General features: G+C 39.5%; 2 protein-coding genes across 2 annotated transcripts in view; both read right to left on the minus strand.

The window, feature by feature from the left end:
• Nucleotides 1-29: 29 nt before the first annotated feature.
• The window catches only part of espn (espin), a 41,783-nt gene continuing 14,119 nt past the window's right edge, over nucleotides 30-27,693 (minus strand). The window contains exons 6-14 of the mRNA XM_051071154.1: nucleotides 26,727-26,982; nucleotides 25,872-26,131; nucleotides 21,343-21,501; nucleotides 18,420-18,651; nucleotides 13,400-13,545; nucleotides 12,462-12,893; nucleotides 4,899-4,978; nucleotides 3,924-3,935; nucleotides 30-2,315 (exon numbers count right to left, since the gene is read on the minus strand). Of these exons, the coding sequence (XP_050927111.1) occupies nucleotides 2,168-2,315; nucleotides 3,924-3,935; nucleotides 4,899-4,978; nucleotides 12,462-12,893; nucleotides 13,400-13,545; nucleotides 18,420-18,651; nucleotides 21,343-21,501; nucleotides 25,872-26,131; nucleotides 26,727-26,982 (1,725 nt within the window). The 3' untranslated portion in view covers nucleotides 30-2,167. The remainder of the gene's footprint in view (nucleotides 2,316-3,923; nucleotides 3,936-4,898; nucleotides 4,979-12,461; nucleotides 12,894-13,399; nucleotides 13,546-18,419; nucleotides 18,652-21,342; nucleotides 21,502-25,871; nucleotides 26,132-26,726; nucleotides 26,983-27,693) is intronic.
• On the minus strand, nucleotides 8,116-9,108 carry LOC127142557 (actin nucleation-promoting factor WASL-like). Its single transcript, XM_051071155.1, has one exon. The coding sequence runs from the start codon at nucleotides 9,046-9,048 to the stop codon at nucleotides 8,251-8,253; it is 798 nt and encodes a 265-aa protein (XP_050927112.1). The 5' UTR covers nucleotides 9,049-9,108; the 3' UTR covers nucleotides 8,116-8,250.

Genomic DNA, 27,693 nt, shown 5'->3' on the forward strand with positions numbered 1-27,693 from the left:
ACACAAACACATTGTGAACTTTGGTGATTAAAGATTTATTTTCTTCATTTTCAACAGTCTGAAAATATACATGAATTAGCCGATGTTCTAGTCAAGCAAGGCTGAGACATGTAATATAATGCAATAAGGAAACAATGAAATGACAAAATTCTAAGAGGGTAACTATATACAGAAATTATATATATAGATAAGGTATATATATATATATAGAAAATCAAATGGCAATGACGTTTACATAATTTTCAATTTCAACATCATATGGCATCCGATGAAAATGAATTTTAATATTTCCAAATGATTCCCCAACCAGGATCATGTCTTTCATGACAACAGGCATACGCTCAATACCCTACATTTGTAAAAACATACATCCAACATAATTGTAGTAAACATAGAGAGTATTTTCTATCATGTGGGAATACCTGTGTTTCATATTCAGAGAGAGACATCCACCATGATTGGGAGTTTCAGTTACTCTTACATATCAGTGCACAGGTTCATGATTTGCCAAAATCTCTGTGTCTCCTCAGATCGCTCAGAATTATTCAACTCAGATTTTCCACATTTCCATATTTAACCTCAAATGAATGAACTAATGTGTGAATCCTGGGACTCTTAAACACCTGGAACTGGAAGGAGCTGTTTAGATCAGAGAGATTATGAATAAAATTAGCTGTATAATAATCAACTTGGCATTTGTGTCAGTTCTGTCAAACATCTACAGTTAATTATACAGTACATTGTATAACCTTTGTCAGTCATTTTTGTGATCAGATGTTTGACCAAAGACACTGGGTCAGGTATTGAATTTGGACTCTTCATACTAGTGGCTGCATATTACCAAAGCACAACTGACATTCTCTAAGAACAGTACCTTTTTGATGTCACAGCTGTTTGTGGTGGACAGAGAGCACTCTGTAAGCAGATCTGCTCATCAAAGATTCATCCCCCAGGTTAATGGGACAAAGGCCGGAACAACACACAGAGATAAACTGATGTCTTTTCTCTACTTTTGCAAAATTCAGTGTGTGCAGAGAGATGTCTGCTTCTCTACACATGTGCATGTTTTGTTTGTTTGTTTGTTGTTGTTGTTTTTGTAGAGGCCACATCCAAATAGAACCTAGCAGGACTGTACACACTGTGTTTGTACTGTGTCAGGGCCCTGGGGTCAAATGTGCTCAATAATGCATCACAAAATGCTTGATACACATTATCGCACACAACATTTCACATTCATGATCACAATAGCTGAACATTTAGGTCACATATAGAAAAATGAAATTGGAACATTGCAGCTTTTTTTCCAAATCCAATTAATAATATTCGATTTGCACAACTACATAATTTTTTATGTTATTTAAAATAGGATTTATATCAATATTCCAAATCCATGGAGAAATGACAACAAGTTTATATAAAGAAAGAGATTAGTTTGAGCAGTGTTAGGATTAAAACTCTGGCAGTAAAATCAAGCAAATTAGAAAGTGCTTCTATGAGTTTGATACAAAAGTCTCATGACTAAGTATATGACATGATAAAGATGTGATACTGTCTACATACATAATGCATTAGCTGCTTCAGGGTGTAATAAGCCTCTGCTTTGTATGTCCATGCCACGTTTAGATGACAAAACTGTTAAGGAGCTACTATTCCAATCATTTCTTAATGGAGAGTGGGGCTAATAAAGGGAAAATAATGCAATAACAGGCTTTTTCCACATGGCAAAAATGCTCACAAGTAGACACTTTCAATCTATCATAAGCCTCTTAAATCCACTACTGTATGTAAAATAGCTTCTATTGATTTGCAGGAAAAGATTCTATAGATAATCCTAATTTAGTTCAGGACAGATGCTGTTATAGCAAATGTCTTAAGAAGGAGAATCAGTGCCAAGAGTTTGTGTCCGAGAGACATTCAGTGTGAGGTGCTGTGTTTCACTCAAGCTGAGCCTCAGAGGCCCTGTGGACAGCAGCAACCACAGCATGGTCCTGTGTTTCTGGAGACCGAAGAGTCAGACAGGGTTCAGGGGAGAAAAGCCCTTCCCCACTGTCCAGTGTACTGCGCAGGGTGGAGGATCAGGGACAGGGAAGGTGGTCAGTGAAGCCCGTGGGGCGAGCGTGTGAGGGTGGGGAGTGCTGCAGGGCAAAGGACGGGGGGACAGCCCAGTTCACTGTTTGGTTATATCCCCTTTCTTCAAGATAATCTGCCGCTGCCATGGGGCCAGCTTGGTCTCATCGTAGCCCAAGGTCCGCAGTCGCTCCAGCTCTGTCTTCTCCTCCATCTCCTTCGCCTGTTTGGCCTCCTCCTCGGCTTTCCTGGATGCATCCATGAGGAAAGGTTGAAAAACGAAACAGCAATTAGAATTGTACAAGAAACTTACACACTCTAGGTTTTCATCACATGAAATTGTTCATCTTCCAAGTTACATCTACAAGAGAAACTTGAGAATAAGTGTCTCAACACTGGTCCAACTTCTAATAAGACAATCATGCAAATCTTCAAACTAAAACAGGTTATATAACAAAAAGTAATATACACAAATGTAAAAAGTTAGTGACAATGTACTGTTAATACAGTTAGTAAGTACGCTAGTTTGATTCTCTAATATATCTCACAGGATAAGGACAAATGTATGTGGACACCAGCATCTATTCCCAAACCCTGGGCGTCAATATGCTGCTATAACAGCCTCCTCTCTTCTAGGAAAACCTTCTACGAGATTTTTTAACCTGACTGCAGAGATTTACTTTTATTCATCAACATGATTAGGCACTGATTGGGTGACAAGCCCCAGGTTGATGTTCCTCTTAATTTTTGATGGGTCAAGGCTCTGTGCAGGCCAGTCAAGGTCTCTAAGACCAAACTGGGAGAACCACTCATCCTTGGATATGGCTTTGTGCATGGGGGGAATTGTCATGTTGACTCAGAAGTGTGATGCATACTTATGGCTTGAATATAATTGTGTGTTGTATTGAATTTCTCTTAATTCCCTTTAAGTTAATTTCCCTATAAGTAGCCGTAAAAAAGTACACGATGTCTAAAATTATTGTACATTTCTGTACGTTGCAGGATCGATCAAAAAATCAACCAATCAGTAATGTCACTTTACGTCGCTCTGTAACGAGGCCATGGGATTGGTTGCTCAGCCCACGTGGGGATAATTTGAAAAACGAGCAAAACGCTTGCGTTGAAATCGCCACAGCAGTCAAACGTTTGGCAGCTATACTGAAATAAACGTCTCCTAGTTTTAGGAGTCGTTTTGTACTACTACTTTTTGTATCAGTAGGTATTAGAGAACACTCGTATGCGTATGTGTTATGACTTACTCCACAATGCGACCTGCTCCACAGTGTTTTAGGCCTCAAAATGACAGGTGAGTGTGTGGTGGTTTGGTGAACTTTTACCATAGGGCGTTGTCGTGTGCCCAAAAATACCTAATGCCCGTTATCTTAACTTTAAGAGCGGTTAGATATAATTATGGAAATATTAAGCATAAGATAAAATGCCCACCTTATTCTCCAGTAGTGTTAGCTTTGTCAGTGAGAAGGAAGGGCACAACGTAGTGGCGATAGTCGTTACAACAACAACAAAACCACGACACTTTTTCTGTCCGTGACAGCCTTCCTCTGTGTCCTTTAATTTCTCCCCTTTAGTTTCAACACAGGATAGATAATATGCAGCTTTTAGCTAATACTATAGATAAGAACTTGTTTCTGTTTCCCCCGTATCATTTTTGATTCTTCATAACCTTGTATTATTTAGTGGTAAGGTATGTGACATGATGTACCCATTTTTGACCACTAGGTGGAATTATTGATCTCAGATTCATTGTCTCTAATCGTAGATTTGTAGTCTTAACATTTAACACGTTTCAAGAAGCCCCGATGTTGTGTAAATGTGTGGAATAAATAATGTTTCCTTACCTTTTTTGTTCCCTGTCACATCAGGAGAACGTAAGAACAAGAGGGAAAGGCGTAAATATCTTAAACAACAACAACAGTTAGTTAAAAATAATACAGAATGGAGTAACAATTATAGCTGTAAAAATATGAAGAAATATCTTTTCAAACAGATCCACAAAAGAATGCTCTATAGATAAATGAAGACTTAAGCACCTAATTTTATAGAAGGTTGCAAAAGAAAACATCCATCATCTTTTTTGAAATAAATGTTAAAGATAATAAGTCAGACATCTCCAACATTATGTTAGCGATGCATCTCATTTCAAAATCTTACTGTGTCCTCAGCCTGTGCCTCGATAAACTGTGTAAACATACTGTACTGCTGATACAAGTGCCAGATATGCTTGTTTCAGGCTCAAAAATAAGACTTTGTGCTCTGTAGTGAATTCTTTTTAAAAGAAGGCTTTCTTTGTTAATATAATCACTGATAACAGTTGTCAGGAGAAATGCATCAATAGTTCAAGATAACAGGCAATGCCTAAATATGCAAATAATAAAATAGAACAGTGGTGTGAAGACTGGCCACTAGAAATGCAAAATCATCAAATGTCGAAGCAGATGGTCTGCAGAATGCGCAATACACTGGACATTATGGTGGCAATGTTTTCTTAGTATTAATTTGTATTTAAATACTGGCCACAAATATATGCACCTGTTAATCAAAACAGTGGCAAACAAGCTTCTATCAAGGTAGTGTGGAATTGTACACAATATCCATCTCATGATTGTTGCTGATATACTAGGATTACTTAAAATTCATGTACAGGCTCCGTTTTGGAACCTTTTGGGTGAGGCAGCATTCTATAATCAAAAAAGAAACACACTAACATGCACAAACACGAAGCATGACCTTCTCCTGCTGGCTCAAGATGTCATAAATATAGTTAAGATGAGATGAAAACCAGATGTGCAGAGCAGCACAGCTTCGTTACTCACCTCTCTTCGTCCATTTTCTTCTTCATCATGTCTCTCCTCCAGGCCGGCATTGATGCCAGGCGTGCTGCCTCCTCTTCTGCCTGTAGAGGGACAGAGGGGAGAGATAGATAGGGGCCCATATCCAGTTGGTAAAGGATTGTAATAGTAACAGCAGCCCTGCTATTCTTCTTTGTGCAACCTAATCCCCCATTGAGGAGACCAGCCTTCAACAAATCTGAAGGTCAATTTTTAAGCTGTCTTTCAAATAAGAATTATAGTATAAATTTAAGGGCATTGCCTCTGTAACCCCCCTCTACTTATGAAATACAGTCTTTATTGTTGCAGCACAATAGATGGTTAGCAAAATGATCAGTCTTGCAATACAGGTTCAATCATTAGTCTAAATGAAAATTAATATAAATATATGTTTGGATAATCACTTTAGACATGATCTAACTGATGCTCAATGCAATGAACTGTGTCCCACAGTGATGTATTACAGCAGAAATACTGAACATTTGTAAAACAGTCATTAACCACCTTATTTTAGTTTTTGATCACTTACATTAGTTTGTGTTGCAGTTTTGTTTTAGTTTTTTTGCATTTCCATTTGCCACTTTACAGTCACAGTGGATAATAATAAACCTACTCACTGAAATGGGAGTGAATTGGAAATTAGAGATGGTTGTAACATCACATAAAGCCTCTAAACATTGGAGAGGGCATTTAAGTACCTGCATCAAGAGAAAACTGTGATGAAATGTTACCCCACCAATTAGTTCAACCAACATAGACATTCTCAAATGTCAAATTTTAGTCAAATAGCCTTTATGAAAGACTTAGAAGACTAAACACTGCATATAGTGTACTCAGTAAACTGCACTTTTGACAGCAAACAGAGCTCACAATAGGTACTCTTCTCCTGTGTCTTTGAAATAAAATAAAGGCTTTTGAAAGGACAGGACACTATTTTATAGGATGTTCTCTCAGACAGTGCACACATACAGTAACTGGATCCTTTACTCTCTTTCAGGCTGTAATTGGAGGTGGAGCAGGGGGAGAGAAAGAGGGCAGCCATCTTGGATATCTCATCTTCACCTGACAAGATACATTACCCTTATGCATTCCTTTTACTAAAGCATTTCACTTGCCTTGGCAAACATGAATCCAGGTAAGATTATCTACACTGTGAATTTTTAATGATTCCCCTGGGAATTACAGAGCAAGAAAAAAAAAAGCTCAATATTTGTGTATAGATTTGCTAGAATTATAATTTGTTTGTAATTAATTTACATGATCAAATATGTTTTGTATTACCACTGGGACAAAGCTATTAACATGGAACTAGTCAAGACCTGCCAATGCTGTAGGAAATATTAATGGTCTACAACCTTAAAACTGAAGCATGTTTCTAATAACATACTCAAAAAGTAAAGGCAAAAGTTAAGCTAATCAGTTGTAAAAGTTGCTGCTTAGGAGTTGCTAGGGTATTTCAGTTAAAAGTAATGAAAAATGTAAATTTAATGGACAATGATTGTTGAAGTTCCGCTAAAGGGTGTTGGTTTTTGGGTGTCAACTGTTGCGCTACTCGACTGCATCCATCTGAGCCAGAGTGTGTTGCCAGTACATTGCATTAGCCTGCCAAGCATCCATTACAGTTATCAGTAATAGATGAAATAAAAGATAACAGGGAAGCCTTTCAAAATTCCCAATGAATCAGGGAAAACTTGTGTGACCTGTGGTTGTGCCACTTTCATTCGTCTGGCCAATGTTGATAAAGAGGAAGTTGACATTGATCATCATCTTCATCAAATCTGATGCCAATACTTTGCATAAATACAAATCTATATATATGCCATTAAGTTTACCAGTTGACAACATTCCTTTTTGGGCTGTGAGTTGATCAAGATTCACTGTAACCTCCTTATGGCTCCAGTAAGCCACGGATAGCATGACAGCGGGTGGTGCTAAGAGGGTTATTTGAAGGTAATCTTGATGCTGCAGAGGACGCACTATGAGAATAGTGTGGTTCTTGGTTCTTGACGGCCACAAGTGCCTAAGTGGAGGATTACGCATTCACTTGGTGTTTGACACTGGTCCTTTCATTGGTACATATATTAGTATATATATATATATATATATATATATATATATATAAAGTCTTAAGTGTGTGTGTGTGTGTGTGTGTATATGTGTATATATATATATGTGTGTATGTGAATATATATATAATATATATTCATCAGTACAGTAATTCCAACACTTAAAATAGAATTGAAAAACTACTGAAATCCTGTTATCACAAAAATGTTGACAAACTTTATTTCTAACAGAAATGTAGAAATCAAATAATAAAGGAACACAAATTCAGTTATAGAAAGTTTGAGCCAATCTTTCAAAAACACTCCCAATTATAAATAGAGGAACAAAAGGATGGAGCATACTTTGTGAAACAACTACAAACTCTCTGATTTTTCCATTCAGATAATTGCTTTGTCAGTTGAATGCTGACAGAAATTTGTAGTTTTCAAGTTCTGGAATATTAATGATAAAAGTAACAAGGGTTTGTATTCACCACACTGTTTATCTTTGTAAAGTATACTGAAGGCACACATTGTATAAACAAAATTACAGACTCAAAAACAAGGACCATTTCTGAGCCATTATATAACCTTAACTCTTTAAACTAACTGATAACCAAGTTTCATTGCCTTTAAATAAAGCAACAAAGTTAACATTTAAAAAGTTAGCACTTAAAATTATAATATGGTTTTGAAAAAAATAAAAGGTAAAGTTTTATTAAAATGTTATCATTTTATTTCTATTAACTGTCTAATCAGGTACTGAGTTCAACTGTGAAGTGAATTCCTTGCCTTCCTGAAATAATGATATCAACATGAAGTGCAATCTGAGTTATTCAGTATATACCACGTGTGTAGAGTTCTATCAGTTTTGTCCTTCATTACAAAGATGATCTAAAACACAATACACTACAACTTTTATGGCAAATCTTTTCCTTCAAAAACTTGTTTTCCTGGAAGCAGTGTACCATGGCAATCAATCATACTAGATTCAAAAAGCTCTTGTTTCAACACAATTCAAAATGACATAGTTGTAGCAAATTTATGTGTCTTTTGACATCACACACTATCTTTTCATCCACTTAAGCAAATACAAATGATAAAGTCAGCACAGCTAAGTGGATGCTCTTTGCTTTGCTGCAGTTAAGTCCCTTATGTGACCTTAAATGCTAACACACCAGATTAGTTTCCTCTCTCAGCATACTCCACTGCAGGCCAGTTTCTCTGATCCTGCTCTTTCCTCTTTGGTTGTACAGGTGAACTGGGCTCTTAGTTGACCAAATCCATAGTTGTTAGATATCAAAAAGCTCAGCTTCTTTTTCTTTCCAAAAAGCAAAGCTTCGGTCAATGTATCTGATGATTTCCTCATTGCTAAACTCTTTTAGCTCATAGATCACTTTAATTGAGTCTTCTGTAGGTTCATCTCTTCGTTGAGGTTTATCAACATGAGGTTCCTCTATGATTTTAACTGTAACAGGTGAAACATCTTTCACTGGATCTAGTCCTGAGCTCTCTGCTGTGGTCTGTGTGGTCTCAGCTTTTGCAATTCCATTAGTGTGTTGTACAGTTTCAGTTGCCAAGCTCTGGTCATGCTCTGAACTTTTCCCATTACAAACCACTGCCTCATTTGATGTAATCTGTTCACTGGCTTTTACGTTCCCCTGAGCATTGTCCTCCAGTGAGTTCTTAAGGGTTTTCTGCTCTACACACTGGTTATTGTTGGATATGCCATCCTGGGCTACAGCAGGTGGTGATGATGAGGGAGAAACATCTGATTGTGAGGCTGGTGGGTAAGGTTGTGGTGATGGGGCAGGTATAGTAGTAGACTGTGGTGGAGGAGGTGGAGGATGTGAAGGTGGGGGAGGGAGTGATTCCTGCATTGGCATAGTGGCCATGTCAGGAGACATGGACTGTAGAGAAGCTGTCATTACACCTATCCCCTCACCAGAGTCTCCAAAATACTTTAGTTTTATGTCTTCAAAACCATCCGCCCAGTCTCGCTTCCCTCTCTCAATTTCCTCCATGACTTCCTTGTGAAACTGCCTTATGCACCTCCCACTTATGGCTACCAAGACGGTCAAACATCTCATAGCACAAGAGGTGACGGAATTTGCGCTCACTACGAGACATGTTCATTTCCAGCAGCTGGAAGTATCCAAGCATGAAAAGGTCAAGAGTTAGGCTTTCATAGCTCACGGGTGACCCATTAATGTGTGGTAAAAAGTGCTCTGGCCAGTAGATCATCTGGGCACGACTCAGCCGCCGGATCTGTCTTGTGGGCACTTGACTCATGATTGTCCTCCAGTGGCCTATCAAATTCCCTACTACCTGTTTTGACTTCATGAAAAGGAGGAGTTTGTCATCCTCACTCTGTATCTCCCCACCAATCTGTGCACTAAATTGGTTGTAGTCCTCCCAGCATACATCTAAATGGTTTCCTCTCCTGCCTGTATATTTAGTCCGATAAGATTCAGAGATAGTGTACTTCCGCCAGTGTTCAAGGAATAGGAAAACAATTCTCTCTTTCCTCATTTCAATGCATTCCTGGACATAGCTTAGATCTGTCTGTACCTCCAAGCTTCTTGTTAGTTGATCATTATTTAAAATAGGGTCTGCAGAAAGAACCTGATTGAACTGTTCGATGTTAGGTGGAGCCATTATCTCAGGGTGTACATATGTCTGAGGAGCATGAGATGCAATGATAACTGGTTCTTCAACAAGTGGTAAGACCATTTCCTCTACTGAATGTAAATCTCCATTAGTCTTGGACTCAAGGACTGTAGCAGAGGAACAAGGGACATCTTCCTGAAATATCTCTGGAGGGTAACTAGACTCACTTACCACAGGAAGTGACCTCTTACGTTTGTATACCTTATTTGCTTTGTTGTCTACAGATTGCGACTGATTCTGAATTTCATAATTGGCCTTGAGGTTCTTCACTGAAACCCCACACTGCTTTATCTCCTTTTCCACATCCTCTCTTGTTGAGAAGGACTGAGATCTTCCAATAAATCCAGTGCCAGCTGATACTGCCGTTTCAGACAGACTGGCACTCACAGTCCTTGCCTCTTCCTGAGAATATCCAGGACATATAAGGTCCAGGATGTCTATCTCTTTTCCCCCCAGGGTGGCAAGAAGAATGGCCATACTCTTAAGTAGGGTAGAAATCTTGCTGCACCAAGCTGGAAGATCCTCAGCTTGGCCATGTACCTGCTTTGGATTGACTGAGAAGTGCCCTTGATTGAGGGCAGCAGAAACTGGTAGGAGCTGGTGAAGCTCGCGCTCTAGTTCTTCCAGCTCCTTCTCGACTTCTGAGACCTTGTGCATGACCTGCAGGTTTTCAATTTGCTTCTCAATACGGTTTAGGTCATCCTCTGTCATCAGTTCCCCAAATGGGCCCAAAATGGCATTGTGGACATGGGAGTAGTGCCATTCTTGAGGCTGGTAGTGCCCACTTGCCGCAAACTAAATCAGAGGTCAGAGGAGACCAGAGGACAAGAAAAAAGGGAAGGAGGGAAGGGTCCCTTCAGCTCAAAGTTCCTGGTGTGAATACACGCTTCAGTGCAAATCCATCCTGACACACAGGTTTTACATGGATTTAGTGGTGCAATGGCACTGCCTCAATAAAAGTACAAAACTTTTTACTTTTAATTTTTAGTCAAAGAGAACAAAGAAAGCTGTGTCCTTTCAGCATTACTTGGCAAATATTGATTATACCAATACTGATATATAGAATATTGATCATAAGTATTACAAAACTACAAGAAGTCTACATTTGTATTTCTTAGGCATTTGACACTGACCAGACCTTTAACATCTATATTTGCTCAATTCCTCCTTAGTTCTCAATTCCAGTTTTTAATATTTTTTTTCCCTTAAAGAGCGACTATACAAACACAGAGAATTTTGCTTTTACTGACATCCAGCAGTTGAATTTTTCATCTTGCTGCGTGTTCTGTGTACAACCCAAATACTGATGTAACACCACTGTGCAGTGTTACATCACTGTTGGGTACTGGCAACTGTGCAAGTGACAGACACGCTACAGTCCACACCCAACAGTGATAGGAAACCACACTGGATGTGGTTAAAGGTGCAACAGAGTTGAAACTGTCAACTCAGAGACGTCAGTGCAACAAAGGTTTTTCTGAGTAAGGGACTTGGTGTGGAATTACTCTTAAACAGGTCATGATCTGCTTGCCAAAAAAAATAAAGAAAAAAATAAAGACGATGGCATATTGTTTCTATTTATTTTTAGTGCACCCACATTTGCAGTATTTTGCAAGTACGGTACAAATGTAGTTAGTATTATTATTATTTTATTTATTTATTTATTTTTTTGTTATTATTACTTGGTTGACCTGTAGTGTGAATGGGCCCGGCATCACACCACTGAATCAGCATGTAACAACTTGAAGCCGCAAAACTCCATCAAACACCAGCCCACACTGTGAATCTGTTAGTCAAGTGTGTTAATGCTGTGATGGGCACTGTAGCCAAGTGTTCAGTTCACTGCACTCCAAAAAGTCTGTTGATATTAACAAACACTATAATGAGGAAAAAAATCATGCATAGAGATGCCTAAAGAAACACAGGAGTAACTAAAATAGTGAACAGATGTGTAAGTAGATTTTAAGTAAAATACTTTATGGTCAGCATAGTTTAATGCTTTTAGGCCCAAAGGCCAGTTAGATATTCTAATGATACTCTAATGACTAATGACTATTGCATCTCAACAAATAAACAAGCTGCGACATTCCAGCATCACTAAAGAATACTAGAGAGAAAATTCTACCTACTGGATCATTCAAGTATAGGCAGGAGTATAGGATTGCAATCCTTGATAACAATAAATTATTAATTAGTCAAATTTAATCAATCGCTTAGAGTCCTTCTTGTATTACACAGGATGAACAAGTGTTCAGATTGCCACGGTATGAATTACTAATTTATACTATGTCTAAATACACATATTACCACACACTGCAGTGACTCTTCATCAAGAGAGAAACTGACGGGTAGATGCAAGATAATCAAATTTGGATATAAAGTTAAGTATGCTGCCCCAAATCTTCAGCCAGCTTCTAGCTTCAGCCATGGCATTTGTTGTAATTAAACTGCAAAAATACTCAAAAAGTGAACAAGTCCCTAATTGCGACACATACAACACAAACTCATTCTCCTTCAGCTATTATGTCAAGAAGGCATAGATGCCAGATGAACTTATGAACCTGTAGTCTTGACTTCACCCTCAACTAACTGTTTGACTGACAAGTCATAAAGAGAGCAAATGTATGTCATGCATGAATACCAGTAACACATTTGTACAACGTCATTGTTCAAAATCACAAAAATCCACACTCAACACGAGCTATCCCTGTTGTGGTGTCTATCATTTGAGACTGAGGCCATATATCATCACATTTACCGGACCACAAACAGGGATAGCTAAGACACAACAGAACTGCTGGATCTTTGTACAGCCTTGCAACATCATGCCTACCTTACGCTTGTGCTCCTCCTCCTCTTGCATCTTGACCTGAAGCTTTCGCACCATCACCTGCCTCTTCCATTCAGGTATCGCTTTTCCCTGTTCGTCATGAGTGGGCACTAGTGCCTCTACGTCTGCAAGGCTAGTCTTCCGTCCCGACTCGGCTCCTGTAGTGCCACCACCACTGTTCCCATTGATCACAGAGTTGGAAGGTAGTTGCTCATAGCTCGCAGAGGTGGACAAGGTCCTGGCAGATCCAGAGCCAGTGGGACTGGGGCTGGGACTTGGGGTGGTGGGTGGGGAGGTGACAGATGCATTGGATGGTGCAGAGGTGACGGATGTATTGGGTGGTGGAGAGGTGATGGATGTATTGGGTGGTGGAGGGGATGATGGCTTGGCTGGTGGGCTAGATGGACGGGTCTCGGGTGGAGATGTGGCGTTTCCCTGAGGGAAAATAGAGACACATGAACAAGAGAACACGGAGCACAACAAAACTCTTGTGAATTTTTTTAACCAATAACCACTCAGATTTAATGTCAGATGATGCATAATTTTTTTTGAGATCATGACATTAACTAGTTTCTTGAGAGATGTGATCTTTTGAGCTTAACTCATATGGTGTGTGATCATGTTGACTCTAAATCAGTCTAAATTATGACATCATGATGTATGTTAAGTTATTGGGTTCATGGAGTGCCAGTTGCCCCTTAGCCTTAGGGAACTATCAACGTGCTCTAGTGTCCCCTAACGATAATCTCAATGTTACTTTGACACATACCACCCACTTAGATATTGTTGTAGAGCAAGCACACCCCCTATGACAAAATCACTTCCCATTCGACAAGTAATGGCGAAAGCTGTGGTTAAATTTCTGAACTTAGCAATTATGTACTTGTCAGTGACTGTTACATAAATGTGTCATCACTGCTGGAGAAAGGTTGTGGACCTACATTGTTGCCTGTGGGTCCACTGTTGGAAAAGACGGTGGTGTAGCCTTTACTGTGAGGTGTGGGCTTGAGGCTCTTCCCTGCTTTGATCTCTGCCAGCAGCTCTGAGTTGTCGCCAGTGGGGGACATCATGTTGAAAGATTTTGTGCCTGCAGACAAAAGGATGGAGCAGAAAAGTGAAACCAGGTAGAAAGAAAGATGGAACAGAGGGAAAGAGAAACAGAGAGAGTGAGATACACTGAAGAAGAGGGAGCGAGAGAGGGGTTGGGTGGCATTTCAGTGTTAAATATTTCATCCGATCAGGCAGGTAACAATACTGACCTGAAGCAGGTTGGACAGTGATGGGAGGTCATTATGGTGCACTGAGCCACTGTCTCTTGGATAAGTGTAATAACGTTTCTTTTTAGGTTTGTTTACTTTGATTGGCATTTGCCTGGGTTAATGAAATGGTCTCCCTGTTACCAAACTTCAATGAATACATTTCAGAGTCATTGCAGATAAACCGGTGAGAGTTCAGCACTGTTTCATCGGTCCACACTTAGTGAGCTGGGATTAGATGGGGAGGAGCAATTCAGAATTATTTCACTACAGTGAACTCAAAGAGAGGAGGCACATAATCTGTCACCCTATGCTGTTGGACACAGCTAAGCTATAGCTGAACTTTCATCTTTTTAAAAAGTAGGGCAATAGTAAAATGTGTACATTCAGCTTCTACGCACCCTAATCTGCTTATGGTGAACAATGCAGCAAATTCATACAGATTTCAACTACAGCCTCTATTGCTAATAGTACTACAGAGGAACATTGTTTTCATAGGAAAGACAAAATTAAAGAATTTTGAAATGTCAACCAGGCAAAGTAGTGCTTACATGTGAGGCCATATTTTTATACAGTTCACTTGCTTATTTGTACATGTTTTTCCAAATCATCAGCATTTCAAAACAGTGACAGTAATACATGATGACTCAAACTGCAATCTCCAGAGTCAGTGGGAAAGTACTAAAATATGGAACAATGACAATGTAGCTATTATTTTAGCATTATCTATACAAAAACCTTAAAGATGTACTGTAAAATGTTCAAATCAAACACAATAATGTAATATACAACTATTATAGCAGCTACACATATCTATTTTACAACATATTGTGGGCCAAATACACCAAGAACCAACAGCTACCTCACCTTATTTAGTGAATGTAAACCTCCAGTGAATTGAATTTCCTTAGTCCCTCACTGGTCACTCATTTTCTATGAGCTGAATGGAAAAAGAGTCCTCCTGTAAAAATGTTCCCTGTTGAGGTGACCACAATGGGGTCTAGCTGAACACAGAGCTTCGCTAGCCTGCCAACCCTCCTCACTCTCCCTTGCTCTCTCTTCCCCTGTCTCTCTCTCGGGGAGGAGAGAACAGCTTTCTATTAAAGACCCATCATCACAGTTGGGGGAAATCTAAAGGAATCACCAGTAACTAGAAGTGACAGCGAGCCATTGGCAAGCTGGCCAGGAATTAACACACACGCGCACACATGGACGGATGCGGTCAGGCATGTGCACATACACGCGCACACACACACACACATACAGAGTCACCCTTCAATCCCCAGCTCGTTAGTCTACCCTACGGCACCAATCCTCTCCACAACAAACCTGACACACAATTCACTCATACACGCATATATGACAAGCATACGGTTTACTGGATTACAGAGAGACAAAGAGAGAAAGAGAGACTGGTGACCAGCATTCATAATCCTTATACAGTGTGTGCTTGTAAACGCTCAAACTGTTGTAACTGCCTGTATAAACTTTGTGGATGAAAGGAAACAGCTTTTGAACCCTGAAATGCTTTTATGGCAACATGTGACAGCTCTTTAAAACAGATTATATTGTTCAGTAAATTGTCATTGCCAGATGTGGTGAGTGCTACTAAAAATATTCTTAAATAAAATATAAGTGGTTCAGTATTTTTTTAAAAATACATATATCAGGTTTTGGCAATATAAACAGCCTACCTTCATCCATTTACCCCTGACAAGTCCCTGTGCTGCTGAACAGTTGATTATCCAGTCAGATGACAGCTACAAAATTATACTGGACTGAAGTTGGTACACTGAATACACCTTTATATCAGTGTGTTTCTGGAGTCAAAGGTTATGTATGTGTGTTAGTTGAATTCTGTTTAGGCAAGGGGCGTGGACTCAACAGATCTGCCAGAGTGAGTGTAAAGGAGGGTGGAGCTGTGACAGGTAGAGAACATTTGACAAATAGCCTCTCATGATGGACATCGCAGCACAAAGTTTTCTGCTCTGGGGTAGAACTTAAAGCGCAGTCAAACTGCTGCTTCTATTAACAGCTGTGCTGTCGCAAATCATATCAGATAGAGGTGTGTCATGTATGTCTTGTAATATAAACGTAGGATCTTCTCTATCTTGTTAATCAGTGCAAAAACAATAAGGAACTTCTGACCATTTACAATGTTGCAGCAGCATTTTAAATCAGCCACCTGGTGTGTTGCCATCGTTTCAGTGAGTATCTGAGCCGTAACTGCCTCTTGAGCCCTCAGAGATGTTGGTGGTATTTCATTTTATGACCACCTAACTGCCTGTTTATCACCCATTTAATGCTATAGAACAAATCCTATCATTAGAGAGCACACACTGCTCCTTAGCACTTAAGATAAAGACATGTCCTGTTCAATATAAAAAGTACAACCCTCTTCCCTCTGTTGATCAATAGAAAACAATACAGAACATCTAACCATCGACAGTGTTATAGCAGCCATTTCACTCAGCCACCTGTTTTGCTGCCGTCGTCTCAATGAGTATCTGAGCTGTAAATTCATCTTGAGCTCTGAGATGTGTTGGTTGTTTTTAATTTTATGACCACCTAACTGCCTGTTTATTGCCTGATTAATGCTGTAGCACAAATCTTTCCATTAGAGAACATACACTGCATAATACACCATAATACACTAAGTGTTTTATTGCCATCCTGCCATTAGGCAGCAGGTGGAGCATTAATAGATGAGACAATTGGATGTTTGGTGAACAAAGCTTAAAGACCAAATACATAGACTGTAAAAAGTGCCTAAATGAAGGATTTAATAGTTTAAAGCTTAACTGATGATGACACAGAGCTGAAGCCATTTCATAATGAAATTGTTCCTTCACTTAAATCTTTGCTCAAGATAATGAGCTGACTCGCATGCTTGGTCTGATTCTGCTCTGAACTAGCATTTACTTCTTATTCCAACCTATGTGGCTGTTTTACTAATTTTTAAAATCATGAGAAAATTTGTTTAGTATAATGAATATACCTTATGTTAAAGAGTATATGCCCAAACCAGAATACCGAAGAACTGTTTTTTCTGTACTGAGATGAAATAATTTAGTGACTTTTTTTTTTTTTTGCAAGAAAATAAAAATAATTAATTATTGGTCACTGTAAATCAATTAAATATCTTGGAAAGACCTTCTACTGTGATGATCATTTTTTTTAATACTGTAAAATAAAAAAACAAACTATTATGGCCTGTACAAGAAAATTGTTAAGCTTTCTAAGTCTAATTTTGTTAGAGGTAATTGTGGTTGTATTTTAATTTGCAGGGAACTTAGTAGAGTTCCCTTGTTGACTTAAGGTAATGCAGCTGCTTTCCGCAGGTGTTGCTCTTTTGTTGCTCTGTCTAGCCATGGTGGAAATCTATACAGTATGTACTATATAATAACTGTGAAAGAGGGTGTGATTTTTTTTATTATTATTATTGAACACTGGTTGTTTAGACCAGCAACTTATGCCTTTAATAAGCTGGAAAAAGGTTGAAGCAGGGTTTTCATTAAATAAGATTGCAACAGAGAGTGGCAAAATATTTCTATGAAACACTCTTCTGAAACAGAATCTTACAAGGAAAGTGTGAAGGCTTACAGTGAACCTTAAATGTGATGTGTAACGGGGTGAACTGATTTAGTTGAAAGACTGGTTCCCCAGTCTGTACTTACTCTTCATCTGTCTTAGTGCCCCTCCCTCTGTTTGAGAGGCAGAGATATCCGCACCTTGATGGAGCAGTGAGGACAGACCATGGCAGGCAAAAATAATGATGATTAAAAAAACAGGTGGAAAAGGAGCAGGTAAAAGAAGGAACATGTAAACAGAAATGTAAAAAGGTTAATGGGGGAGAAAAGGATTGGGTAATATTAGCAGAAGAACAGTGTTGGCGTGACAATCAGAAGAATGAAGTAGAGCATCAGTATAATAATAATTAACCAAAGAGAAATCTGTATGTTTCAACTCTTGTCGCCTCTCACTAGATGCATACCAGCCTTCTTGGACCCCTCTCTAACTTGACTGACCCAAAGTTCCTTCATTTTTTTGACAAATAAAGGTTACTTTGGGATGTTTTCCTCATCCACTGCAGTCCCAGAGTTGTCAGCACTTTACAGGCTGGACTCAGTTATGTAGATATCTTAACTGTCTTTCATATGGTAGTGTGCTTTATCTGTTATTTAAGTATTTTTATTATTTTATTTTGTCCTGTGGTTGAGCAGGAATCACACATATCATTAGGTGTTACCAAATTTAAGAATTATTCAAATTTAATACTTTAAAAACTCACAACATTGCACAGTTAAAATTTCCCTGTAACTAGGACAACATGTACACTGTCAGGCAGCAGCATCCAGGGCAACAGGGCACTTAAGGAAATGGCTGAACACTAAACCAGGTCTCAAGGTAATCGTAGCTCAACATCATTAATTTATCATGTTATTTAGGATGCTAGGGTCAAACTCAACTCATCCATACCCAGTGAGATTACATTGTGCCCATAATAACAAGGGCTCTGCTTTCTAGGAGTAATTATAATAATGCTGTATAAGCAAACAAAAGTAAAATGTGCATAAATTAATTAGTGTTTTTTTAAGATCTCTGAACAGATATTAAGTGCCAGAAAAAAAGTAGTAAATAAAGAGAAGAATTAAAGGCTGGTGAAAGTAGGGGTAAAAAAAAAAAAAAGTTAAACATCACTCACTTCCTGATGAGGAAGATGGGCGTCGCTGGTTGGAGGAAGTAGTGCTGGTATTATTCTGGGTGGCTGGCGTCTCTGGGGGCAACGGAGGAGGTGGAGGGGGTGTTGGCGTCTGGTTGCTTGGGGGAAGAGGTGGTGGAGGTGGTGGAGGTGGGGGTGGGACGGATTCCTCTGTGGTGCCATTCTCAGAACTGTGGGCGGGACTGTCGTTAGGCTCCTCCAATAACACGGAGCCCTGATTGGAGACGAGAGGGAAGGACAGGGCAGAATTAGTCAGCCATATTTTATACCCATTAACTTGTTGTAGTCACCGCTGTAGGATTTCTCCTAGCAACTACATTGTTGTATTACTGTGTTAGCCAATATTTGGTCACTGATAACAGGGATGAGACAGGAGGCCCATGCAAAGATGTTGCCCACTTAACTTTAAACACCTCTTAAATGTTGATAATTAAAATCCAAAAGATTTTTTTGGCCTCTGGTGATTAGTGCTTTTATATTCTTAAAACATGTATAATAATAATAATAATAATAAAAAAAACATATTAAATTTTAAATACATCTGCTCCTTCAAAATACTTTTTTGACAAATGAAAAAAAATAAATGTTTTTATTTTTCTCAAAATTAAAAAAAAATTCAAAACAATTACTAAATCCACAGTGACTGAATTTATTTTGCCTGCTTGCATTGGCATGCCACTTGAAACTCCTGCTGGGATAAGCAATCCCTAAATTCTCGCACACAGACTGTCAACAGTGACAGATGTATGCAGCCCAAATAGAGGTGCCTTCCCTCTGCTTCCTGCCATCTTTAATCAACTCATAAAGACATAATACCCTATTGGTAATAATAGCACTAATATGACCTAATCTCTTGGGGGAAACTGAGGGGGAAACAGAGGGAAGAAGCCATCTGTCACTGCAAGTGACACTGCAAGCGTTAACTGCCACGCCCTGTACTCCCCTAGCACGCACGCGTCTGACACGTTCTGAAAGTGTGCCATAACTCTGCTGGGTGCAAGTTAATGGACCGTGACATTTAACTCGACCCTGCCCCTCCTTTATTCTTCAGACGCGTGCTTATCATTGTTGCACCCTTTACTTTTCAACCCCCCAGAGAGTTGGGGGGTGGGCTATGTCCAGATGGGCCTTGGCAGCACGTGCCTTGCTTCCGTTGATTAGCTGGTCCATCTGCTAGGGTGCCTCTGAGACCAGGAGGGGCCCCACTGAGGCCTTAATTGGCTAAATGTGGATTATACCCCGTATCACCCAGGACACCCCCACCCCCTGATACCCATGGGATTGTATCTTCTGGGACACTGATGAGAGTCCAACAGACTCCTCATTCAGCTGCCTGTGCAGGCATGTGGCAGCAAACAGGTGTTGGTGGAGTCAGACAGAAATTTTCCTTGCTGAATATTTTTAGGGCACATATAAAAGCACATGTATTCTGACCTGCAATCTAGCATCTTATACAAACTTGCTTTCACAAGAAAATGTATTCTATTCACTCAAAATCTGAAAAATGATAGTGTTATTCTTACAGCCTGCCCAGACTCAGTTCCCAGTTGGCCAGACTATTTCATGAGGTGCAAAAAATCTATAAGAAAATTATTTCATCTCATGAGGCTATCATTACAGCAGTGTTTTCTAAGTCTAAGTCTAAGTCTTTTGAGGCTCATTGTTTGAACTGGGTAATGACCAGTGCTCTATTTTGTAAATGTTTAGAATTTGATGTAATTTCCATCTGTAGCTTAATCTCCAATCAATCTCAATTTAATAATACAATGAGAAAGCAGCCACTAACATACTTGAATACACGAACCAGATCCTTGGCCATAGAAAAAAAAAAAAAAATTAAGGGGTATTCTCTTTTTTTTTAATATGACATCTGGTCATTGGTCCTGCTAAGCATTCTGCCTGTGATTGTCCTGACCTTGTTCCATTGTAGATTCTTGGACAGTTTACACAATGGGGTGGAGACAAAAGAGCTGATGGAAATAAGGGGGCAGTTTGCATCAGGCAGCAAACAAAAGCTCAAGAGGACACAAGATTACATAACATGCTGAGTGGCATAATGCACAGGCAAATAGTGCAGTCAGTGTGGTAACCTAATGCCAATATGCCATCAGCTGTATCCTTATCCTGAACAGGACCTTGTAAGAAGTTGAGGAGCCCTCACAATCCTAGACCTTACAAGGGCACAGTGTTAACCCTTTATAAACCCTATACCAGTATGTATGCATGTATATATCATGTATATATACCAGTATACCATTACAATTAAAGCCATTGAACTATTAATTTGCAATTAAACAAACACTTGGCAGTGCAAGATACATTACATAGCAATACATGATGTAACTGATCTTAAATCTTATTTAAAAAGCCCTTTATATCAGCCCTTGGCTGAAATCAGCTACTGCTCTGAACAAAGCTGTACTGTGTCAAAAAGATGTAACAATTACATTTGTGAGGTGACCCAGTTTTGAGAGATTATTCCCCAGTGGATGTCAGATGACTGGCTGTAAACACAGTTACATCATCATCATTGTGCATGTGTTTTTTAAATAACATATATGAATAAATTACATAAAATGCCCTCTAACAGGAAAAAGCAGGTCATGATGTCTAAATATGTGTGTTCCCATGCACCATCACGAATAAACTATTTACTACTTTTTTAAAAATAGTGTTATTTTCCTCTCAGTCATCTGGTCAGTGCTTGTTGGTTTATGGTTCACCTTCCCACACATATCATTTTACAGGATTGCAAGGGTGATATAGAACAAAATGTTTTTTTAATTAAAGCACAAAATGGCAGAAAGACGTTTTAATACAATAAGCTTATTGGACCTTGGCCATTTTATGTATCCATCCATCACCATATTTGTGATGTTGCCACAACATTGAATATCTGTCTTACCTCCTCGTTGGGGGCCATGCCTTTGCTCCCACGGGGCTCAGCCGTGTCACTGCCCAGGGTCTTATAGTAGTCCCCAGTGCTGGGCTGCTTACTGAAGCTCCTCGACTTCCTGTTTGAATCCACACGCCGTAATTTCTCGTGGTTTTCTCCAGTAGTGAGCTGCTTAAGACATAACATTAATTAAAAAAAAAAATAAATCAGAGTGAGAAATATAAATAGCTTTGGTTCAGCCTATTCATTAGTTTTTTTTTATTATTTAAGTGTTTACAATGCATTTTGTAATCAATCATTCCAGAAATTATAAATTCAACTTCAGCCCATTCAGGCAGTTAAAAGATTTGTGTGAGAAACAAATATTTTTGCTTTTAGCACCTTTAAATGGTTGAACTAAGTTAGAGCTGAAATTATATTTTATAAATTAATTAGTTGATCAAAGTAAAATTTCAACTGTTTTGATGTTTAATTACCTAAAACACTCCCTGGTTACAGTTTCTTAGATGTGACTCCTAAGTCTTACTTAGAGCCCAAAGTAAAACTGGCTACACATTACAAGGTGGTAAATTTCTTTTCAATACAGGAAGTGGGAAGTAAAACATGACATTCAGAGTTCACTATGCAAAACATGTAGTCCAGAAACCAGACCAATCACAGAGCTTTATTTGCTTGTTTTACATGTTGTATGGTAATAAACCATATAATACATCCTGAATTAATTTCTAAAAAAAGAAAAGAATGCGTATTTGGCTGACAAAAAAACAGAATCAAGATCTTTTAGAAATACTCACTGGGACATGGATTTATATGGTTAATCTGTGCTTTGGGAGTGAACTTATCATTTGTGGCACAACACACTGTAAAATATACTTAGTGGGTTTTTTTTTTGCCAGATTAGCTCTTTCATGTGACCAAAGAGGCTTTATCTGAATACCAGAACAAAGCTTTAATTCAGTCCAAGTGAAACATTAGCATTAATGTTTCATGTGGAGGCTACGGGGCCACAGAACATGCGTGATTTCACATGCAGCTTTGGGTCTGATGTAAAAGACCCTTTCTGTCTGCAGAGCGGGGTCAGAGGTCACTAACTTTCAGCACTCTCACTTTCGACTCTGACATCTATCTCATCCTGGAGCTGTAAAAGCAGGATATCAAACTTCTGTCAGCCTGAGAGTCCTCACTGGATGCTGCTGAATATATGTGGACCAGACTGTATATATTTCCAGTCATTAGCAGGGAATAAGCTCAATTCGCATTTTGAGCAGGAATTATGACCAATATGTTTCTTGTATTCGATCAGTGGAGACTCTTTCCTAATGCCTTTGCATTTGCATTTACTATTCTGCTAAATAAACTTTGCATTAAATCTTTTCCCTGCAATGTGTTTAACAAAAATGATGTGTAAATTTGAATAGGTAAGCACCTTTTTACAGTATATGTACAGAGATCTACCTTGCAAGTTGTCAACTACAAGCCTGCTTTAGTCTTTGAAGTTAAATTTAAAGTTAGTTTGCCTTTCAAATCTGACTTGAGTTCATTTACATTTTAATGCCTACTAGCGCCACAACTCCTCACGAAATCCAAAGCCTCAGACGTCAAGCAGATGTCTGATGTTAACGTAAGCGGAAATAATTAAAAATTGACCCCTGACCTCTCCTCCTTTGTGGTGTCATGTTCTGAGTTCTCATAAGCCTGTTTAGTTTTTGTTGACTCATGTCTGCTGTCAAAGAAATGGTCCCTGAACACTCATCAGGTGGGAGGGTAATGTGAGCAGGCGAGCGCTACAGATGGTTTGATTGTCATCCTCCAGGGAGGTGGGCGAACAATAGCAAATGTACAAAGCATTTTAGCTGCACCCTCCTACCCCCAACAGACACAGGCACACACACATACACACACACACACACACACACACACAGCCTTTTTTCCTGGTATATGGATCTGTCTGTCAGCATAAAGTCATTGGTATTTATTTGTTCTTACAGTCTGATGTTCTTGTATGCGTTGTGAAGTCTGTTTGCTGTTTGACATGGTTCAGTTACATTTGCATGTGGTTTTGCAAAAGCCTCCGATTATATTATTACAGTCATACACAGGCAGACTTAGAAAATAAGTAAAATAAGTAAAAAGTTAAAAAGTTAATGGAATACTTTACAACAATCAATTAAAATACAAAGGACACAGTTAAATTATGACAAACGATGTCATACATTACTTGTTCAACCATTTAGCAGCTCCAGAACATGGAGATTAGCCAAAATATACAAAGAAACTTGTAATATGTTTACTGCATCTGTAGCTCAATCCTTAACATGACACCACTTTTGCCCCTAGTAAAACTACAGCTTTCTCATTCCTCTTAACACCTTACCTTAGTGTTAAAAATCCTCTCCTGCAGCTCTCCTCCAGGCTGGACAAAGCCTTATCCACAAAGCTCAGCAAAGCACAGAGAGTAGCTGTCACCAGATCCAGAGCGTCACCACCTCTCCGCTCAGCGCTACACCTGTCACTCTACCTGCCCTCTCACTTTACCCACAGGCCTCATCAATAACCTATCGTACCGTCCACAGCAGTGACAATGATGTCACCACCAGCCCACAGACCAACCACTCCCCAACCCAGCCCAGTGCCTCTTATGCAAAACACAACGTCCCTAGTGCTGCCCTCACCATGGCTGGCTGCACTCAAATCTCTCAAGCTTTAGGATTATTAGAATATTCTAGTGTTCTGTGCCCCAAAGTAGCAGCCAAAAATGGTAGAAAAAAATACTAAGTTTACTGGAAGATCAACAGTAGGTCTAAAGAATGAAGAATATATGAATATATGACAAAGCAGTCATTTGTTTGGCTGCCTCACACGAAACATTTGACTTCAGTCAAAGCAAATACAGACAAATGAGGGGGGAGAAGCGGGAAAAAACTCTGGAAAAAAAAAGTCTTTGACGTAAAACTGCATTCAACAGGCTTCCTACACTTTAGAGAATCAGTAAGAGTTTGTTTGGTCCATTTGATCTGCTGTGTCCCTGGATGAGGTTACTGTTCCCTGTTACTATGGTGCCCCAGGTAGATTGTTTTTCCCAGTGTATATAGTACACACTGATCTTAATTGTACGTGTGTGTGTGTGCACGCATTTGTACATGTGTTCCTTTTGCTAAATTGTTAATGAGGGCACGCCTCAGGCTGGTCACCTGGGTACAGAGAGGAGAGGGGGTGGCACTAATTAAAAAACTCTCCCCCACATGGCTGATGGCGCATGCGTGTACATACAGAGACACAGAGCTCACCCTGGAGACAGGACAACATTGCTATCTGTGGACGTTATAACAGCTAAAAGCAGGCAACTTTGCATAGCAGATCTATGCATACAGCCCTTGTCTTTCCGTTTGAACAATTGATTTTACCTGCACGTCATCTGGTTCTACAGCTCCCTAACTTTTTACTGCTTCTAGATGAAACGGTACAGCACAGACAACCTTTACAAACGCTGACATGGAGGTGTGCCATTTGACAATTACTATGCAAGATAGAAGCAAACATTTTACTTCTGTTACACTTGCAGAAATTAATGAAATAAAGACTAAAATGCAAATGATCTAGAATTTAAGAAATGTATATCTCACGTTATCTTATCTTGTGCTATTTGGTTAAGCTAAAGAAACTGGTCAAACACTCATATCTTGTTATCATCATACTGGGAGACATGGTAACAAAACAAATTCTTCATGAGGTGAAAGCAATTCTTCAGATTGGTTATCTTTCATCTATAATCACAATGCTCCCTGAACAACTCAATTCAATTACAACTTCACAACCAGTTTTAATGTACTTTACAGCAGCACTGAACCACCACCAGAAGCACTGAAACTATTATTGATGTCAAATTTAATTGCTCCTCCTTGTCAGCTCTTTAAACATGCTTTTGAGTCATCTGTGGCCAGATTAATTACTGGAATTAAGATCAAACCCATCACAACAACCATTATGTGTGTCAACCCAGAGGCCTGTCACGGTAATGAGCATCTTTGTTAGCCTCGTTAGCCATGCTAGCACAATAACATCATTGTGGGCACCCAGACAAGGAACACTGTTACACAGAAACAACAGCCCAACTGATTAGACACAAGGGAAAATGGCAGTTAACAGCCAATTTATCCCAAACACCCGATCCTGCTGCTTGATTATGATTGTTCTATTTTCATTTATCATGTCAAAACTACAGTTTTAATAAACTGTTACCATATTTTAGCTATAATGACCTCCCATCCCATGTAAGAAAGACTGGGAATTATACTGTCTGTCTGTTTGCCTGTCTTTATACTACAAATGCATGAGAAGGTGAGAGCCTATTTGCTATTTCTGCACAGTGCAACTGTTTGATGGACAGGCACCATCAGTGATCACAATGAAAAATGTAATGAGGGAATTCTTTAGAGATTTCTCTCTAGATGAGCAAATCTTTGCACATCTCTGATACTCAACTTAGAAACCACTTCATCTTTTGAGCTCATTTCAGAACTCACCACCACCCTCCTTACCTCCTTCTTGCCAGAGTTGCTCTCCACATGCCGCAAGTTGCTTTTCACCTTCAGGAACTCAGCTGACGATGGCTCCTGAGGGGGCTGTGGAGCTGGGAAGCTTGGGGGCGGAGGGGGCGCCGGAGGAGCCTGTGGGGGAGGCGGGGGCGGATAGGTTGGTGGTGGTGGGGGCTTGGAGGTGGCTTCATCTGGCATGTCTTTCTTCTTGGGAATGTCAGAGCCAATGTCTGGGTTTAGCATGTCCATGTACGCCTGCATGTCTGAAATGGCTGACTCGGATGCACCTGTAACAAAGACAGTCCGTGTAGGCATGTTTAATGTAAACAGTGTGTGGAAAAAAAGTGAAAAAAACAAAGCATTAAATAAATCAACATTTACTCAGTTCCATTCTTTTAATACACTATTCAAACATGAATGAGTAACACAAGTTACTCCAATGGTCCATCCATTACAAAATTTCTTCATACAGACCACTAGGGTGCAGCACCAGTACAACTGGGACAGCAGGAAGCAAGCTGCTGTATGTTGTTAGCTCTACTGAAGTACATCGCTGAGGTTTCCACTATTGCTGAGATGCTATGTTTGGCATGTAAAAGAAATAGCAGTTGAGAAGTTATGGTTAAATGGTTGAAGATAGCAAAGCTTGTTTCACCTGTCACTCTGATTATGAGCTGAAAAAAATCTATTTGATTCTTGAGCTCATCAGCCTTTGATATTTCGATTTAGAAACAGAGTGGGACCATTTGGGATCATTTGGAATTAAAATGAAAAAGTCATACAAAGTATCTTTCTAGTTACCTTGTTGGTTCACCTGAGAAAACAAAATTCTAGTCTAAAGTGCAAAAAGTTTCAGACCTGCATGTGCAACTGTGTTCAGCTGAGCAGGCGGGCCTCGTGACATTGTTAAGCTGCTCCTCTTTTCACCAGTGCTAGACTGGCTTGAGTTGGCTGAGTCGTAGTTGGACAGGGAGCTGGATGGTGAACTGATGTCAAAGTGTGCCACCTGGCTGGTGGGGGGCATAGTGGTGTTTGGGGACGAGAGGCCCGAGTCCGGCTGCTTGTACTCCAGGTCCGTTGAGGGGTCCCGGGACAACACACGATGCTCAACACTCTGTCAGAGGATGCAGTTCATGAATACAAGTGCCATTATATCTGCTTTGTTGAACCATTAGGATACAGTGTCATTATAAACGATGGATAAATTCATTATTATTATGAATTATCTTTTTCATTGATAATTTCCCTTCCCACCTCCTCTCAGTCCCTGATGAGTTACATGAGGAGGACAGCATGAGTTTAATTACTGCACACTAATGAAACATCTCACAGCTGATCAGAAAGGCTCTGGGGCCCTTTGCTTTTCCCACAGAGCAGTACTCAGTTGGCTGAATGTCCCTTATGGGAAGAATACATGGGAGGGGGGATGTTTCCCACACACCAGAGAGAGTTCAGCGTGGAGGAGTTATTATTCTTCTGGCCACTTGGGGATTTCAGTGGGTTGAAGTTATGTAGGCCACTGTCAAGTGTTAATAGCTCTAGTAATTAGGTGAGGAAAACTGATGTCAGTCAAGGGACTTGTTGGCTCAGCAACTATTTTGTTGCTGCAGTCTGCGCAGTCTTGTGTTTTTCATTATATTTTTTGTGCACAAACCAAGTTAGAATTAGTATTAAGAATAATATGAAAAATTTTAATAAAAATCTTTTACTAATATGTAGAATATTGACTATAAGTTGGTGATGGAACATGTAGTCACTGCAGCAGATACAATAATTAATAATTTCAGAGCAGGGTGACATGGAAGCTGGGTATTAGTGCTGTTGA

This window comes from Lates calcarifer, linkage group LG6, assembly GCF_001640805.2.
Source record: "Lates calcarifer isolate ASB-BC8 linkage group LG6, TLL_Latcal_v3, whole genome shotgun sequence".
In the NCBI taxonomy this organism is placed as follows: domain Eukaryota; kingdom Metazoa; phylum Chordata; class Actinopteri; family Centropomidae; genus Lates; species Lates calcarifer.

What these genes read in the sequence shown, in the direction of transcription:
- LOC127142557 (XM_051071155.1), bottom strand. Translation starts at nt 9,048, where the DNA reads ATGAGATGTTTGACCGTCTTGGTAGCCATAAGTGGGAGGTGCATAAGG.